Source organism: Ctenocephalides felis, unplaced genomic scaffold (genome assembly GCF_003426905.1).
Source record: "Ctenocephalides felis isolate EL2017-DRISC unplaced genomic scaffold, ASM342690v1 CF-g0.4_SCAFFOLD_01886, whole genome shotgun sequence".
NCBI lineage: Eukaryota > Metazoa > Arthropoda > Insecta > Siphonaptera > Pulicidae > Ctenocephalides > Ctenocephalides felis.
The window spans coordinates 71367378-71387727 of NW_020538040.1; the positions used below are offsets into that span (position 1 = coordinate 71367378).

The window sequence follows — 20350 nt, forward strand, 5'->3', positions numbered from 1 at the left end:
TTTAAACAAAAAGTATGACTTTTAATTGCAGAGCAAGTGTAGTGAATATAATAGAAAGTGTGGAATGTATGTAATACATAGTGTATATAATGTAAGAGTCATTCGATATGACTTGATTCATTGTAAGGAATTTGCTGAAAAGAGTCAAATCTTATTTGGGATGATTATTAGTTACACAAACACTGTAATTCAGTGTTCGCTAAGTTATACTAAATCTTTATAGTACTAGAATAGAATAAACTCATAGAATAGAAGTTTTTGGTAGTTCTAATACTCACGGGGTTAATAATACCAATCTTACCGTCCATTTATTAGATCACACAAAAGGCTTGTTGTCAATAATTTTCATTCTGTCAAGTTAGAGTGCAATAAAAATTGTTATTATAAGTATGTGTGATTTGTATTTAAAGCTGTAGATATGTTTATTGTCATTTTTAATTTTATTGATGAGATACATATTATAATATATTATTGTTTGATATGTTATTATCATTGTATTTTTACAAAATATAATATTGTAATGCAAAAATTCAATTCAAATAAACTATTTTTCAAGTTATACATTTTTTATATTATTATTAATTTATTTTAAAAACTATAAAAATATTCATTTCAAATTTTGGCGCGCTAATTCGAATGCTGAGCGATACGCGATTAAAGCGCCATTTCGAAGTGTTGTACGCTACGAAAACTAACTCTCTGAACCAAAATACCGGGAGAGAGAAACGTCTATATTATTATATTGTCTAGGGTAACGCGATAGCCATGCGAACATTCGGCTAATAACTTCGCACGTCGATTCCCGTGAGATCATTATGATATTATTTGATTATTTGTCAGCCTGTCTCATCTGTCCTGTCATTCTCAGCACGCTTCGCGGAGAGGTTAGACGGTTGTATGTCGGATTGTCGGTGTTCCGTGATATTGTGCATGTTTCCATTTATAATTGTTCATTTTCGAATTGGTTGCTTATCTGAATTTTGTCATCGCATCGTATGTGATTTATATTAATTATTGTGTTTGTTGATTACGTTTATAAAAGTATTCTGTTGAAGAAGTTTGTGATATTTTGCTGAAAATGGAATGGATGTTAACAATATTCGAGGATATGTCAGGACAGACGTTGTTTTTTGCATGCAGCATTGGATATGTTATTTATTATCTATGCCAAGTTGTTAAGGTAAGTTTAATAGATAATTCTAATGTTTTTTGGTCGAAATTCAAACAACAAAACGAATTCAATACCTGTTACGATCATAATTTTTGAATTTGTTCCGAACGTTTTTATATGGCCTATAAATAAATGTTAATATAACGATTTCAATAGTTAAATTGTAAAAAAAGGTTCTTCTTTTTTAATACTATTAACTTTACGTGTTTTACAAAACAACTTTAATCTTTAATGTTATAACTCAATTTAAATATGATGCTATACAACAAAAAATAGAAATCTGCAGTCACATTGGATCAATATATACCATGTTAGGTGTAGGCATGCGGTAATATAAGCGCGTGTGAGTATTTCGGACGATGAAAGATATATAATAACTAACTAGTCGTGCATGGCATCGTGCCTTAATGGGGTATTCTACTGTAGAATTTTATTATATTTTTATATTTTCAAAGTTTAGTAATTCAAAAATATGTCATTAAAAGGATTTTTCAAAATTACTATTATTTCCTGAGTTATGTCCGTTTTAGTGACGTGGCCTCGGTTCGGGTCCGACCGAGTCTCAAAACTCTGAACGCGTTTTTCTCAGAACTACTTTTTTCGAGCTGGCGGTAAGGATATCTCGAGTTCTAATGAACCAATTTACTTCAAATTTGGAGAGGATCTTCTCTATACATTGCTTTATCGCATGGACCTTTCCCAAAACTATAACTTTTCATTTAGTATTTTTTAAAAATTCGGAATTGTTAAAAAAAAAACATGAAAAAAAATATTTATTTTTTCAAACTGCCGCCATTCAAACAAAATTTTTTTTTTAACTTATCCAAGGTTCATACGATAGCGGCATCTATAATAAGTTCAGAATCCATCTATTTTTTATGTTTCGGATCACCAGGAGGGTTGGAATCATGCACGCCAGGACACCCTCTTTGACTGCTCATAACTTTGTGAATTCTAATTTTTTTTCTTTAATAATTTTTTTTATGTAATAATAAAATATCAATAAACAAATGATAAAAAAATAGATAGTAAAAATATTATTTGTTTCCTTTATACAGCGCTTCAAAAACCGGGCAAAATTCATGCTTCTACAGTAGAATACCCCCTTAAGGCACATTGCTGAAGCTTCCCGCACCGAATATTATTATTTTTTTAAAAGTATAAAATTTTTGGCGAAACCGATTTTTTAGAATGTTTAAATTTTTAAAAAAATCTGTTTTTTTTTTAATATTCTGAAATGTTTTGGAAATTTTGAACTTTTTTTCAAAGCAATCGCGTTGCGTTAGCTGCGTAGGGAGGAAATATCGAAGCGCGTAGCGCCGCATCGCATTGCTACGGATAAATTTAGGTACGGAACTCATAGAAATGTTTTATAAAATATCTGATAATATGATCTGCATGTGTCTAATGATAATTTTTGACCGCCAAATGTGCATGTGTCTAATGATCATTTTTGACCGCATATTTTATATTGGATCTCGGAAACCGCTGGACCCTTCCCAAAAATTTTATCAGTTCTTCATTTCGCCGATACAAATAAAATGCTTTTATCATTGAAATCGGATGTTCCGTTATCTCGACCATTTACCATTTTTGTAAGGTGACCATAATTTTTTAAGTATACCATACTTTAGAAAAAATGTATGTATGTGTATGTGTGTGTGTGCGTGTGTGTATGCGTGTGCGGATACAAATTTTCGTCGACGATTTCGGGAACACGGATCAACCGTTTTGAGTAATTCAAAAAACTTTCGATTCGTATTGATAAGGAGACGTGCTGATTAGTATTTGGCGAAGGCAGATCTAGCAATTCCGAAGATATGGGGCAAAAAGTGCCAAAAACGGTACCTCAGTTTTTAAGAGAACGGAGCGTCCGATTTTAATAATTCAACAAACATTTTACTTGTATTGACAAGATGAAGAATTGATCAAATTTTCATAAGGGCAGATCTAGCGGTTTCGGAGATCTAACAAAAAAGTAAAAAAAATGCCATTTCAGATATCGTTATCAGATATTTTATAGAGATTTTAACAATAAGTATAAATTATGTTTACATTCCTATGGGTTCCGTACCAATGTTTATGCGTTAGACGGCGACGCGTACGCACTTTATATTTTGTCTCTAAGCAGTTGAAGCAGTTCGATTGCTTTGAAAAAAAGTTCAGATCTTCCAAAATATGTCAAAATAAAGAAAACATTTTTTTTTCAAAAAAAAAATAAATAAAAATTTTTAATTTTTTTTTCAAAAAAAGTAATTTTTTGTCCAATTTATAGTTTCTCAAAAATCTTATTTTTTTTAAGTAAAATTTTTTCAAAAATGTTAATTGTTTTTAAAAAAAAATAATAAATTTGGTACGGGAAGTTCCAGCAATTTGCCTTAAGGCACGATGCCTTAATTGCCTTAAGACAGAATTCCACTTACAGCTAGTTTTATTATTAAATAAGAAAAATATTCAATTTAGACTTATACTTTTCGAAAATCCGTGACAAAAGATATAAATCCGGGACAAATATTAATTTTAGAAAAACCCGGGACACAAGATGGAAATGCGGGACTGTCCCGGTCAAACCGGGACGTATGGTCACCTTAATTTTTGGCATTTTTTGCCCCGTTACTTTTAAACGGCCGGAAATTTCAGGCAGACTGTTGGGGTAATAACTATAGCAAAATCAACTTATAATTATTGAATGTAATGAATACAGTAGAACCTCGATTATCCGGACCTCGGTTATACGGATTCGCGATCATCCGGACATAATCGCATCGGAACTTGCATATCCTGATGTGCATATATACATTAATACATTCTCTGTTTTAACGTGCATATATACATTTTTAAAGGATGGTGTTATCCCTTAAAGATAAAATAAATATTATAGAATCATTAAAAAAGGCGAAACCGGCCGTAAGTTAGCTGATAGGTATGGTGTAGTGTAGATACATCCACTATAAGCGATATTAAAAAGAATGCCGCTTCAATTTTGTCGTACACTTGCAAGTTAGATAGTAAAGAGGGTAGTGAAAATCGGAAAATGGTGAAGAGACCGAAAAATAAACTCTTAGAAGAAGCTCTATATTGTTGGTTTTTACAAAAACAATCAACAAATTATTTGTAAGCAACTTTTCTTCTTCATTGATACTTTACGTACCACCTGAATATAGTTAGCTCATGTTAATATAATATGTACGAGGTCTGTTCAAAAAGTTTTCGTAATTTTCGTTTTTTCAAAAAAATATTGATTTATTCGTCTACATTAATGTGGTCCCCTTCAAAGTAGTCCCCCCCAGATATAATACACTTATGCCAGCGTTTTTTCCAATTTTCGAAGCACCCTTGATATTCACTTTTTGATATGTCCTTGAGCACTCTCGGCGATTTTCTTCAATCGAGGAAAACCGCCGTCCTTTCATGGGTCTCTTCAACTTTGGGAATAGGAAAAAGTCACACGGAGCCATATCTGGTGAATTTTTGCACTTTGCAACACTTTATTTCATTTTTTACGCCAAATTTAATACAAATTCTTTGACTTTTTCAATTCTTCCATTGTAAAAATCGCCGAGCTCAGAAAAACACGTCGAACCTTAGCGACTACCACAGACAAAGTAAACAGTGAATATAGCTGAAAATTTCATCATACTTTAGGGGCATGTATACCAACACAATAAAAAAAAATTTTTGACAATCAGACACTCCAGACCCGCGAAATTTAATTATTAGTAATTCCGGGTACTTTTTGAACAGACCATGTATAATGTAATCTAAGAAAATATGTAAGTGTTAATTTTCTAATAAACATCGATTTTTGTTGATATCTATGTATGCATTTGTTATTTTTGATAAACAAAACATTATTCTTCATAATTTGGATTATCCGGATTTTCGATTATCCGGATGCCTATCGACAACAATTAGTCCGGATAATCGAGGTTCTACTGTATATTTAATTTATTTTGTTAAAATTGACAATTGAATTTTTTATTAAATATTTTTATTTGTACGGTTGCCATTTCCAAAAATTGTTTGTATTTTAAGGTGTTTTATTAAAATTATTTACATGTATCGCATAGCAAATTAAATCAAGACCCGAAACACGTGCTAGATTATCTAGCATTGGTTTTTTATTTAACCCTTTGCGCCTCTGAGGCGACAGGGCAGTTTTTATACACGACATGAGCAACCCGCGGCACACGGGCTTCATATGAACTTTAAATATTTTTCTACGGCCCGCCAAGCATTTTTAAAATAGTACATATTTTATTTGTTTCATCAAATTTCTCTCATCAATAAATCAATTAATTTATTCTTTTTTGTTGCATTAATTTATGATTTTTTTAACTTTCCGTAGGGTAAGTTATTGTAATGGGCCGAAAATCGAAATTGAAATTTTTTACATTTCTCGACGTTTTGAAGGTTTCTGAATATTTTGGCATACCTCAGAAAAAATGGATGTGTGTGTGTGTATGTATGTATGGATACAATTTTTCAGTCACGTTTTCGGGCGCACGGATCAACCGATTTAAATGGTTCAAAAAACATTCAATTCCTATTGATAGGGAGATGTGCTGATTAGTTTTTGGCAAAGGCAGGTCCAGCAGTTACGAAGATAAAGGGCAAAGAGTGTAGAAAATAGAAATCGAGTTTTTGAGAGAACGGAGCATCCGATTTGAATGATCTAAAAAACATTTAATTAGTAATGATTGGGAGAAGTGTTTATTAGTTTTTGGCAAAGGCAGGCCCAGCCATTTCGAAGGTACGGAGCTAAATGTGCAAAAAATGGCAGTTTTTGAGAGAATTAAGCGTCCTATGTAAATGATTCAAAGAACTTTCTGCTTGCCTTAACAAAATAATAAATTTTGTATTTTTTTTTATTTTTTTTTCTTAGTTTTTTTGGATATCGAAAATAATTCAGATTTTATTTTTAATTCTGACAAAAGTTCTAATATAGATTAAACAAATAATTTTAACTTTGTAATTTAGTTTATATAATTCTTATAAATATTAGACAATGTTACAATATTTATAATAATCTAATTGAAAACATTCAGTATTCCTCGAACATTTTGTTACGGTACGGGAACTTCCAGCAATTTGCCTTAAGGCACGATGCCATGCACCCTACTAGTTTTATTTTTTTTTCTAAATATGGAACATATCGAAATTTATTTTCGCAAAGCATAATTTTCATAATAAAGGCGGAGACAGAAAAAAATATTACACTTTTTCTGTGGAATGATAAAAATGTGCCTCTTGGAAATTGCTTTGAACCTTAAGATACTGTAGAGAATTATCAAAAATAAATTTAGATATTATTGTGAATATATGTTTTTCAATGTCCACAAATTCATATAAATCAAATGGCATAACATTATACTTACTTGGTTCTAAAAATTATACACATTAAGTTCAGTTGCTGTATTGAGAACAGAACAAGTCCTGTAAGCTGTTGTGCTGAATTGCTAGTCGGTTTTACATATGGCAACCCAAACTGTTGTTTCATCTCTGTATGGAGAAATGTTTGCAATAATATTTTTTCTTTTTTGTATAATGTTAATATTTTTGGGTTATATGCGATAACTGTATTTTGGAATCAGCACCCCCGAGGGGGTGTGCCCCACATGTTGAAAACCGCTGCTCTAGGGTATTCAGAAATTAAGCGATTGCAAATTGCACGTTACCATCGACAAGTTTTTAAAAGCTCTAAGTTTTAATGATTTTAGGAACATATTAATTACCAAGCAATATTTTACTGTCTATAATTGATACTTATAAATTGGCGACACATTTTTCTTACGGAAAAACGTCATAGTCACAGTACTTCAATTTCATATAACTCAGTATTTAAATATTAATTTGACTTCAACCATTTTTTTGTAATAGTACTCAGAAGAGTTTTTAGAGAATTTTTTGTTGAATGATAACCTTGTGAGATACCGTAATCATCTGACCTTGTTAAATTAAATGATTAGTAAGTTGTATACATGATTACCATGGCAAAAATGTAACGAATTATATCAATTATGCATTGATAAAGTTTGATAAGAAATTATCATCCTAATTTTTAATATTTGTGTTGTATGAAATCAATAAACATTGAAACCAGGAAATGAATGATTAATTTAGATAGCAATTGAAGTATCCCTGATTTAATAATTTTATTCAAATAAACATAAAACACTAAAATGGATAGAATTTTTATTGTTTTTTTATTATTGTTATTATCAACATCGTTATTTAAACATACAATATCTTTTTTTATTTACATTTGTGAATTACAATCGAATTACAATCGTTCTTATACAACATTCAATATGATGTAAACATACAATATGATTATCATTAAATAATAAGAAAATCTCTTAAAGCTTATAAGGAACATATTTCTTTTTCTATGGAGACAGGAGTGTCGATTTGCCTTTATTTTAGAAAAGAATGCTTAAAACGTTATTACTTAAAAAGCTTTTTTATAAATGGAAAATACTAAGGAGTATGTGCTTGATAATACTTTAGGAAAAAGAGGTGCTCAAACGTTAACTTTTTAACTTCCCGTAGGGTAATCAACTTCCCGTAGGGTAAGTTATAGTAATCGCAAAAAAATCGAAAATGAAAATTTTTATATATCTTTACGTTTCAGAGGTTTCTGAATATTTTGGCATACCTTAGAAAAAATGGATGTATGTGTGTGTGTGTGCGTGTACGTGTGTGTGTGTGCGTGTACGTGTGTGTGTGTGTGTGTGTGTGTGCGGATATAAATTTTCGTCGACGATTTCGGGAACAGGGTTCAACCAATTTCAATTATTCAAAAAACATTCGATTGCTGTTGAAAAGGAGACGTGCTGATTAGTTTTTGGCATAGGCAGGTCTAGCCGTTTGAAAGATACGAAGCAAGAACTGTCACAAACGGGAAATCAGTTTTTAAGAGAACGGAGCGTCCGATTTTAATAATTCAAAAAACATTTTACTTGTATTGACAAGATGAAGAATTGATCAAATTGTCATGAAGGCAGGTCTAGCGGATTTGGAAATCCAGTAAAAAAGCCATTTGGCGGTCAAAATTGATCACTAGACATATGCACATCAAATTATCAGATATTTTATAGAGATTTTAACAATAAGTATAAATTTGGTTTACATTTCTATGGGTTCGAAAATGGTTACGATTGCTTCGAAAAAAAGTTTAGAATTTCCAAACTATACCAAAATAAAGAAAACTTTTTTCTTTCAAACAATTTTTTTTTTCAAAAAAAAAAAGATTTTTTTTGTCGAATTTATAGTTTCTCAAAAATCTAATTTTCTCGAACTAAATTTTTTTCAAAAATGTTAATCGCTTTTAAAAAAATAATAATTTTTGGTACGGGAAGTTCCTGCAATTTGCCTTAAGGCACGATGCCATGCCCCTACTAGTTATCTTATCCCATCTTTGGAGTTGCATAAGATATGTTAGAATTTTTTTTTTTTTTATTTTTATTTTCATATTATATAACAATCAGAGTTATTTACATACCCTATGAGTTATATGGCTAAATTACACATAATAATAATAATAATAATAATCACAAAAATAAATGAAAAAAAATAACAATAATAATAATAAATAAATAAATAAAAATAGATAAAAAAATAGAAGAAAAAAAAAATAAAGAAAGTAAAAAGAAACAAAAGAAAAAAAAATTATAGTAATTGCTCCAATAAGCAATTGACTATGGAAAACAATTTTTTTACATTAGGTCTATAGGCTGTTATATGTTAGAATGATTTTTTTTTTTTTTTCTTTTCGCGGACTCAACATGATTTGAAAAGATTGGATGGCCGATGTATCAGCAATTGCATTAGATTTATCAGCATCATTATGTAAATACTGATTGTTAACTTTAAGAATAGGAATGATTTCATTTTTTTTTTTTGAATTTTTCAGTACAATACCGAATATTATTATGACAGATATTAGAAGTTTCTAGCTTCTTTTTCCATATTTCGTTTTTGAAATTTGAAATAGCAATATTGGGGATTATTAGCTTTTTTCCATAATCTACGAATTTTATTTTTATATTTGATATCATTAATAATATTTTTTGAAGCTCTAAACAACAGTCAGTTTTTCTTTTGGGCACTGAGATATTAATGCATGTGATATCGTTGTCGAAAGATGGTTAATTGCGTCATAAATTAGTTGTGGTTTATCTAGAGATTGGTGATAATGTTTAATTGTATATGCATATATTGCATACGGGGCATCAGAATTTATTTTAGAGATGTGGTTTTTTCGGCAAAGTATCTTATTTTGATCCGTAGTATTCAAAAATCATATGTGGCTATGCGACTTTTTTACTCATACAAATCCACCCGCATATATATGCATTTATGTTATAACTTCAATGACCGAAATAGAAAACACATTAAGCTCATAAGCACAACTATTGCATTTTACATTTTGTGGACAATTGAAAAGCCATTGTTCTTTGTTCTATTGAAATCTTGCTCGTTTTTGTAAATATATCTATTATGCATACATGTTTATGCCAATGATAATGTTATTTATATTTCACGTGAACGTGGTGTTAAATTGATTGCTAACTTAATAATGTGGTGTTTAATTGATTATTGTTGAACGATTCCATGCAATTTCTTTCCATAACATTATTTCGCCATATTTTGTAATAACTGCCAAAAGGTATTATCGAGATTATAGAGCGTATGCAAAATAGAATCTTAAAACATAAAATAACTAGCTGTAAGTGGAATTCTGTCTTAAGGCAATTAAGGCATCGTGCCTTAAGGCAAATTGCTGGAACTTCCCGTACCAAAAATTATTATTTTTTTAAAAACGATTAACATTTTTGAAAAAAATTTACTTTGAAAAAATAAGATTTTTGAGAAACTATAAATTGGACAAAAAATTACTTTTTTTTGAAAAAAAAAGTTTTTTTTTAATTTTTTTTTTTTGAAAAAAAAAAATTTTTTTCTTTATTTTGACATATTGTGGAAGATCTGAACTTTTTTTTCAAAGCAATCGTACTGCTTTAACTGCATAGGGACAAAATATAAAGCGCGTAAGCGCCGCGTCGCTGTCTAACGCATAAGCATTGGTACGGAACCCATAGGAATGTTAACAAAATGTATACTTATTGTTAAAATCTCTATAAAATATCTGATAATTTGATGTGCATATGTCTAATGATCATTTTTGACCGCCAAATGGCTCATTTTTTTACTTTTTCCTCCATATCTCCGAAACCGCTAGACCTACCTTCATGAAAATTTTATCGATTTTTCATCTTGTCAATACAAGTGAAACGTTTTTTGAATTATTCAAATCGGACGCTCCGTTCTCTTAAAAACTGAGTTACCGTTTTCGGCACTTTTTGCCCCGTATCTTCGGAACGGCTAGACCTGTCTTTGCCAAAAACTAATCAGCACGTCTCCTTATCAATACGAATCGAATGTTTTTTAAATTATTCAAATCGGTTGATCCGTGTTCCCGAAATCGTCGACGAAAATTTGTATCCGCACATACATACACACACGTACATACACACACACACACACACACACACACACATACATCCATTTTTTCTAAGGTATGCCAAAATGTTCAGAAACCTCTGAAACGTAAAGATATATAAAAATTTTCATTTTCGATTTTTTTGCGATTACTATAACTTACCCTACGGGAAGTTAAATATTGTAAATTAGCGTGAAAATGATCAATAAAATTGGTTATTTTGATAAAATTGTCAACTTTTTATTTTGAAAATTAAGTTTTGCTTTCTTTAAATTCAATGCATCTATGAACTGACATCTTTCCTACAGACTTACAATATCTGTAATTGTTTATAGAAAAAAAATTTTTTTTTCTATCCTAAACTCCGAAGAGTAAATACATAGTTTCGACAACTTGTCAAGTTATCATGATTATTAGTGTGTTTTACCATTTGTGATGTTTGTGTTAAAAAATACATATCTTATCAATGTGCACATACTCATACCATGGATTAATAATGGTTTCATATGCTATATTAGGATACAAAATTTTAACTTGATTACCACTGAATGATGGCTAAGATGCTAGCCGAAACGTATGGATTTTAAATAAATAAATTTTTTAAAAAAACTCATACTATTTTTATTGATGTTACGCCCGAATATTAAACTCAAATTAAACATATATATCAACATCAAATTCAAGACTATTCAAATATATATATATATATATATATATATATATATATATATATATTACAATGACAAACTGTAAAAAATAGAGGAAATGGGACGCAAACGATAAAATGGCACGCGAGCGCTCAGGACCCTTGGACCGCTACTGTATATATAAAAATAAATTTTATGTTATTTTTTTTGCAGCGGCCTGTGCTGGCATGTTCAGATGGACCTTTCCGCCAATTCCTGTTGCGCAACGTACCCTTGCTAAGACAGAAATTCTGGCCGACCCTATGGTGCGTGGAGGCGCGGGCGCAAACTGTGCTTGCCAGTCTCTTGCGTTCGAGATTACTGCCCGTTGTGAAGTACAGACGGTTGGTAATACAATTAAAAAAACGATAAACTTTTTTTTCAAATCAAGAGATATTATATGAAAAAGTGGCATTTTTTATAAATTCTAAACCTTTAATATTTAGGTGGGTAACATTGTGAGTGAATAGCTGGAATTCCCTATTTTACAAATAAAATATTAGACTTTAGAAGAAGCAGTTTCGAGCCATCACTCAGAAATATCGTATCATTTGTTGGACTTGCCTATTACCTATAAATAACTGTCAGCATTTGTGTTATAACAATGTGAAATCATTTGCTATATTTTGTGTAACTTTTAAACTGCTAAGCCTTCTAAGTCTGCCTTTAAGAAAAACAATACTAGTTACCAATTACCAATCATATTATTATTATTATTATTATTATTATTATTATTATATTATTAGTGCTTACTTAGAAGACAGATACATAACCATTTTTTGTTCACCGCTTATAGTTACTATGTAGTTATACTCTGCAATCTATTTTTCAAATTTTGCGTCCATGCTTCTGTGTATTGCATCCTGTATCATAATTATCTTCATTTTCTCAACTTGCTCAAACCATCTGCAAGTTTGTCTAGTTATTTCAATTTGTATTTCTTTTATAAATACTTTTTCCAACCCAGTTTCTAGAAATTGTAACAGAAAAGCTTTCATGGCACTTGTATTCAGTAAAATTATATCTCTTTTCCACAAAGGGGGCGTCCATTAATCACGTGAGGTTTTTAGGGGAGTGGGGGGGTTTGTTTGACAAAAAATCACGAAATACCTCGTGGGGGAGGGAGGAGTATAATAAGATATAACGTGTATTTATTTTTTACCTGAAATTAAAAAAAAATCGAAACCAAAGATCAGAAATTTTACGATTTTTTCTCGTAACTAAAAATACACGTGATGTTTGGTGGGGAAGGGGGGGGTTAATTTTGAATATCACCGCGTATCATCAAGGAGGACGGGGTCCAAAATTCCTTAAAAAGACGATCACCTAATTAAAGGACGCCCCCAAATTACAAATTTTATCAGAATGATGAAACGTACTTCTGCATTAGCAATATTACTTATTTAATTACCGTTTTAGCTATAAATAATCTTTACAATTTCCACGTTTATTTATGATTTATATTGTTTTGATCATTTTTATCGTTTCTTGTTGATAGCGATAAAAATGTCCTAAAAGAATTCTTTCATATTTACAGCGAAAACTATAATATTCTTTCTGAATTAACACATGTTAAATATAAATTTAATGCGTTTTATTTGCTATATCTAAATATTTTTAAACATGATTTTTGTTGACTTTTATGGCCCATCCGTAATGTTGACCATCGCAATATTGTTGTAAACTATAACCCAATATTTTGGTTACATTATATTTCAGAGAAATTTTAACATTGGCTGACGGTGGCGAAATTGGGCTCGATTGGCTAGAAACAGGATGTGATCCAAAGTCGCCAGTAATATTAATCCTTCCGGGATTGACTGGAGAATCGCAGGCAGAATATATTAAATGTCTTGCGTTATCTGCTAACAGCATAGGTGTTCGCTGTGTTGTATTCAATAACCGTGGTCTAGCAGGTGTACAACTAAAGGTACTATTAAAAAGGTTTTGTTCTAATGATTTTTATTTGGGAATTATGTGCAACTATTTCTTTAAGGAATAAAAAGCAAATTTGGTAAAGTGTCTTAGACAGTGGTTGCCAACATTGTACGCTACCCCACCCAACAAGCTGTTTGATTTTTTTTACAATCTAATTTTAAAAATAAATAATCAACTGAATAATATAATTTATAAGAATATACATAAAAAATATTGGTCTATTTATTTCTTATATAATTCCAACATTTTGATTTATTTTCGAAAATAGTATTTTGAAAGCAGTTGTACATCCCACTCTTGCAACAACCTCACGGCCTCCTGAGGAGTCACGCCTTACAGGTTGGAAACCACGGAGATAAAGTTTTGCTACTTCGGTAAGGGCTAAAATATAGCATCGAACTCTACTCCGGGACCAAGCTCTGAGGGATTTCAAAGAAATTCATTTAATTGTTTAACCCCTTTCCGTGCTATTTAGCTCGATGAATCTTGGGCCCGCAGATGTTAGGCGTTAACGCTTCTTCGCGCGTAATACCGCATGTCCACCGGTGGTACACCACAACGAACTAACATTACAGAACCGCGTGGCCACCGGTAGATACACGATATGTGTGTTATCTGGAATAGACCATTTTTTGGTGCGGTCCCAACAAGTAAAGAACGATTTTCGATGCGGTCTTCAAGGTGTTAAGCTGATCTCGAGAAAGGTTATAAAGCCTGCCGAAGGCGAGGCGGTGCTTGCGCGCTTCGATATTTCGTCTCTATGTAGCTAAAGCAGTGCGCGATTGCCTTGAAAAAAATTTCAAAATTTTCAAAGTTTTCAAAAATTTTCTTTTTTTTTTTAAATTTAAAATTTCTCAAAAATCTAATTTTTTCAAAGTTTAAAAAACAAAATTAATAATTAAATTAAAAATAAGTAATTAAAATTGGTATGGAAAGTTCCAGCAATTTGTCTTAAGGTACGATGCCATACACCACTAGTTTATTTATTGTTTCAACAGCATTCAGAACTACTTAACCTTACGTGTCCTATGAGCTGTTTGTTGAAGGCGGTCTCCATATTATGCATATTTAATGCCCTTGCCATAGCGGTTGCGAGATGGATTCGGACGAACCAAACATTACTCAACTCAGCGGAGTTTCACCAAAATCCCAGACGAGTTAACCCGAGGTTCTCAGTTCATTTCATACGAAGGATGGGGTTGCATTGTCTTACAGACTCGCCTCATCCTGGTATTTGAACAATTCGTAATTTATTCTAATGGTCATTATGATTTAATCATTTTCAATTTCCTATTTCAACATTTGGGCATAGTATGATAAAATATGTGCAAGTGGTCAATTAGGTTTATTGCTCATCTGTATGGCAATTTTCCATACCTTTAGGGAATTATATAGCTATTATGTGTCAACCAAGAAGGACTTCAAAAATTCTTCTGTGCGATAAGTCGATTATACAACGGTGTCTTTAAAATTTTTTAAATGCACGTGCTATTTGTTAAATTATTTGTGTTAATTTTGTTATCATGCTTGTTGTTCAATTTTGTTCTTTAAAAATTATATTTAAAAAAAGTGCTCGTATCGTAGATAGGACAATTATATTATTAGTTGGGAATCACATTAATTAATTTTTATGAAAAATAGGTCAAATTGTTTTTACAATACCAAAAACAGGTTTCTGTTAAAACGAATTTGAAAAAATTCTGTTAAAATTTTAATATTGGCTGCAAAGAGTGCAAAGAATTACGGCTTATTTTTAAGATGCATTTTTTATTAGGTTGAGAATATTATAGTTTTACGATGTTAGCTCGTGTAAACCGTTTTTTTTTTTGTCTCATTGTTAGACACCTCGTCTATATTGCGCAGCAAACGTTGATGATCTCTCTGAAGTAGTGGAACATGTGCATACTTTAAATTCAGATGTGCAGTTAGGCGCCGTAGGAATCTCTATGGGGGCTCTTCTCATAGGAAATTATATAGCCACAAGAAGCAAAAGGGCATCTAGTGTTTTAACAGCTGCCATGATCATATCTGCTCCATGGAATGTTTTCAAAGGTTGGTTCGTATATTGATATATATGGTCGAATTTTAATTTTATTTTATTCATTTATTCATTTATATGCAAACCATAATCAGTAATAATGATATTTTAATTTAATCAACATTCATTTGTAATTATTTATTCACTGCCTTAACTTTTCCCGGGCATTATCTTATATTTTAATTTAGCGAAAACTCTATTCGCAGATGATACAGTTGGATGTAGACAAAGAATGTTTCATAGAATGAATCATTTTTACTATATGTATTCTCAATAAGTTAATTCAACTGAAAATATTTAACGATCTTTTACTCAAAATATTAAACTTTAGTGACGGTGTACTTAAAGCGCTTGCCTACATATGTAGGCAAAAATTTATCTTGCATTGTAAAGATATTTATACATTTTTTTTTCATCTTTGGATGTAATTTATTTGCATTTTATAGGTACAAAAAGTATAGAAAAGCCTTATTTGAACAGTATGCTTGGTCGCTACTTGGCATCAAATTTATGTACAACATTGAAACAGTATAAAACTCAGATGATTGGGCCATGGGACATGGATAAAGTCCTGGCAGTAAGTAATAATTGAATCGTTACGATCGAATAAACTACTTTATCACTCATTAATTTTAGAGCAAAACCATAAAGGAATTTGATGAAAATTTTACTACATTGCATTTTGGTTACAAAAATATTGATGACTATTATTCTGCTGCAACTCTACATGATAAAATAGACAAGATTACAGTACCCTTGTTATGTCTCAGTGCCGCAGATGATCCATTTCAACCTCTCGATGGTAATTCAGTTGTTTTATTTGTTTTTATGTATTGTATTTTGCATTTAGAAAATAATATAAATCAAAATATAAGTAACTACTGAGATAAAGTCATGTTAGATATTTATTTTGATGTTTTTTAAGTCCCTTGAAAATAGATTTTGCTTTCTTTGTCATAGATTTACCGGAAATTTATTATTAAATTTTTGGATGCATTCAAAGCACTTTAATTTAATTACCACACAAATTTGTTTATAGTATTTGGTTAAAAATTATACTTATATGATATTAAAATTGGCCTTAATTATTTAATATTCTAACATATTTGTTTATATGTTACAGCTATTCCCATCGAGCAAGCAGAAAATAGTAGCTATGTTGCAATTGCTGTTACAGCCCGTGGAGGGCACATTGGTTTTATGGATGGATTGTGGCCTTTAACTCAAAATCAGTATATGGCAAGACTCTTTGGCCAATATTTTTCTGCTGTTTTTAATGTCAATAATGACATTAATTCTTTAAAAAAGAAAATTCAAGTACCTTATCAATGTGATAGTGTAGATTTATATTCGGCTGTTGCAAGTACTGTTAACTTATGATTATTTAAAGTTGAGCATAAAATAGTATTATTTTAGTATCATTCTTTTTAGATATAATTAATTAATCTGACTTTTTATAATTTTGTTTTACATATAAAATAAATAATGTTATTAATGTATAATTATATAGTCTAACCAGGAAATTCTCTAAATATATTATTCCTGATGTTATTTTGTTGTTTCTTTACTAGGAATATTTTATTAATGCGAATTTAGTACTGTGTAATTTCCATAAGTAATTTTTTTTTTTTAAATTATCAGAACTTATGGATTCTATGAGCTGTTGTGATTAATATCTTACAAACTACGTTTGTTTTATTATAGATGGCAACCCAAACAGTTGTCTCATCTCTATGTGCTGAATTTTTATTATAACAATTACTGTAATAGTGATGCATTTAATTGTTGCAGCAATACCGTATTAGGGCTGTTTTCACTTGGAAACATATTGCTATCTAATTTCTAAGCAAAAATCGTTGTCACATCGTGCTGCCTGACAACAGGCTGCTCGAAGTGGGTATCGAACCAAGAACCCCTGATCCAGGTCCGGTCGTTCTAGCCACTTACCTACGAGCAAGCCCTCCATAAGTAATAACACCATTTTTTTTTTTAAATGAAATTAAGGTCTTCTTAATTTAATTTGTGGCATTGTTCTATTTCATGTGTTTTAATACATGACATAAACCACTCTCTTAAAAGGGCTTTTCACTTTAGTAAAAGAGATTACTTTGATTAAAAAATTTTATTATACAAAATTATTAATATTTAACCTAAGATGTAAATACATTGATACTTTATGCTAAAATGGAAATGAAAGCAAATTCAATTGTATTTATATTTTGCCCTTACACCCCATTAAACATAACATGCACAGCATATATAATATAAAATCTATGAATCTCTAAATGCTGTATGAATGTGAAATCTTTATTTCGTTGGTGAATATAATACACATATATATAAATACATATGTATATATATATATATATATGTAAATTAGAACAATATAAACACAGCACAAAATATTATAGATGAGAAATTTAAGACAACATTATTGAAATATTACAACTTATATATTCCTTTCCTTTCAGATCTCAGGAAGATCATTTTTTGGGTGTTTGTTTTCAAAATGCTGCTTGTATGTTTTCGGATCTGGCATTTGAGCCTGAAAAATATTATATAATGCATCATAATTTCATACTATATTTGTTCATTACAGAAATTTGAGGAAATAACATTTTTACTTAGGTACTGTTAAACCAATTCGAGGAATTTTATTTCATAATATACTACTATATGCAAAATTTAAGATCTTATTTTCACAATATATGATAGTTTAAACATATTCAAGTCAAAGATAAATGTAAATGAAAACTCTTTCCGTTTGATTATTCTAAAAGAATAATCAAGTAATACTAAAATGCAGTAATAACATGTAGAAAAGTAGCACATTTAGCACTTGATTTTGAAGAACTTTGTCCTACCTTGCATATAGCACAACGTGAACAAGAGCTTTCTGAGCTGCCTTTTTTTGTTCGTTTGCACTGTGTCCTTTTTGTTTCTTCAATTTCGCCGATTTTTCAGCGGCTTTCTGTTGCGATTGCACTTTCTGCTGACCACGCGCCATGTCTGCGAAACATATGGTTAGAATTGATATGACCTTAAAAACTACAGTGCATAAAATGTAAACTAATTTAAATAAATTAAGTATTAGAAAAATAACAAAATTTAATGTGTAACACCTTTCCAAGAGAATTGTCGGGTTTACATTAATGAAAGAATGCCAAAACGACAAAACATATTGTGACGAAACAAATTAACAAACAAGCTACAAACACTTTTTTTTTTATTACAATTATAAAAATAATATATTAATTAACAAATCCTCACCTTGCACTTATCACTTAGAATTTGCTAGAGCAAAAATTTGACAGCTATTCCCTATTCTGTAGAAAAAGGAAAAGTATTGAGAAGATTGCAGCGCCATGTAAAAATTTCAACTGGAAATAGAGGGCGCGAAAATTCGAAAGTTTGACAGTTTCCTATAGCATTACGCCTTTTGTTTAAAATTGTGATCATAACCACAAAATGCGCATGGACGTGGAGTTAACGCGTTGTGCATCAAGGCTGTTTTTCAGGCAATTTAGTAAAAAATTAGACAAGCTAAGGGTACGACAGAGACCACAAACATACCAGGTCAGTCAAATGTAATACACATAGTTTAATTGTCAAACGCACAAGTTCATTTTTTCAATATTGTGTGAATAGGTTAAATATTTAGTCTAGATATACAATATTCATATTCAAAATATTTAATGACAAACAGACAGCAGTCGAATTGTAATATTGTCTGTCCACAATCTTAGCTGATATTAACCAATTTGTTCTGTAATATTTTCTGGATTATAAATTATTTCTTTACTAAAAGATTTATGTATGAAACAGTATTTGAATACCCGGTTGCTAAAGAGAGGGACAGAAGAGTATATGCTTGGGGACTTGCTGAAACTGGCGCTTTAGGTATCAGTGAGCCAAAAACAACAAGGAAGTCATTGTCTTCTGTGGTTACTCATCCAACTAGAATTAGTTTTGCTGAAAAATATGATATCACAGATATAGCTTGCGGCTATGGCTTTACATTATTTGCTGTTAAATCTAAGACGGTTAAAAGTATTTGGAACTGGCATTAATACAGATTCTCAAATCGGTAAACATGCTGTTAAGTTAACTTATGCAAAAAATCATTTATCTTTTAAATGTCTAAAGTACATTTCCTAATTTTCGTATTGTGTTTAACTTCAAATTAGATAAAATATCAAGATTGTGAATAAAAAATTAATGATTAAAACATTGGTACTTTAATGTTGATTTCATGTTTTGCAGTAAATTTCAAGAATTAATTAATTAAATTAATATTTAAGTATGATATGCTTGAATATGATTTTAGTATGATATGCTTGATTAATTTAGTTAATTAAAATCAATTGTTCAATTTTAAAAATAAAAAGTAAAACAGTATATTAAATGCCTAAATTTAATTTTCTAGGATTGCAAACTCAAAGGAAAGATGGTATTTTGGAATTCTTAACCTACCCTGCCTCCAATCTCATTGCCTTTACTTGAGCCAGAAGTTACGAATGTGATCAGTATCAAAAGTGGCCGTGCTCACAGTATTATTCTTACTGATAGAGAGGGGAGCTTTTACTATAGGAAATAATTCTTATGGCCAATGTGGTCGCCCCCCATTGATAAAATTGCGTTATATACTGAAAGTAAAGTATTGCCTTTTTCAATTCCAAAGGTTGGAAATGAAGATATAGTATCTATTCAATGTGGTCAAGATCATAGGTAAGCAATATATAGAGTAGTTCTTTGAAATCTTAGAATTCTTGTTTGTTGTGTTTTTTATCATATTTTTTTCTTATCTTTTTGCAGTTATTTTTTTATCACATCAGCATCAATTCTTAGTTACATTATGTATTTTATTAAAATTAAATGATACATATAGTAAGACTGTAACATAAAGAGTAACACTTAATAGTAAGAAATATATTTGTTATTCAATTTCTTTATTGAAAATTGTTTAGAGTTTATTTTAACATAACTTCTATATATAATTATTTAATCAATATGAA

At 30.5% G+C, this 20350-nt stretch overlaps 2 protein-coding genes across 2 annotated transcripts; one reads left to right on the top strand and one right to left on the bottom strand.

Moving 5' to 3' along the window:
• The first annotated feature begins 871 nt into the window (after positions 1–871).
• LOC113376876 (phospholipase ABHD3-like) lies at positions 872–16758 on the top strand. Its single transcript, XM_026616956.1, has 7 exons — positions 872–1180; positions 11534–11703; positions 13079–13289; positions 15139–15349; positions 15782–15912; positions 15972–16137; positions 16459–16758. Exons 1-7 carry the CDS (start codon positions 1079–1081, stop codon positions 16713–16715), a joined length of 1248 nt encoding a protein of 415 aa, XP_026472741.1. The 5' UTR covers positions 872–1078; the 3' UTR covers positions 16716–16758.
• A 1044-nt stretch (positions 16759–17802) lies between these two features.
• LOC113375301 (zinc finger protein 706-like) lies at positions 17803–18677 on the bottom strand. The gene is given in 4 exon segments (XM_026615240.1): positions 17803–17880; positions 18200–18216; positions 18219–18344; positions 18606–18677. Coding segments are annotated over 3 exon segments (219 nt in total). The 5' UTR covers positions 18343–18344; positions 18606–18677.
• Between the last annotated feature and the right edge of the window lie 1673 nt (positions 18678–20350).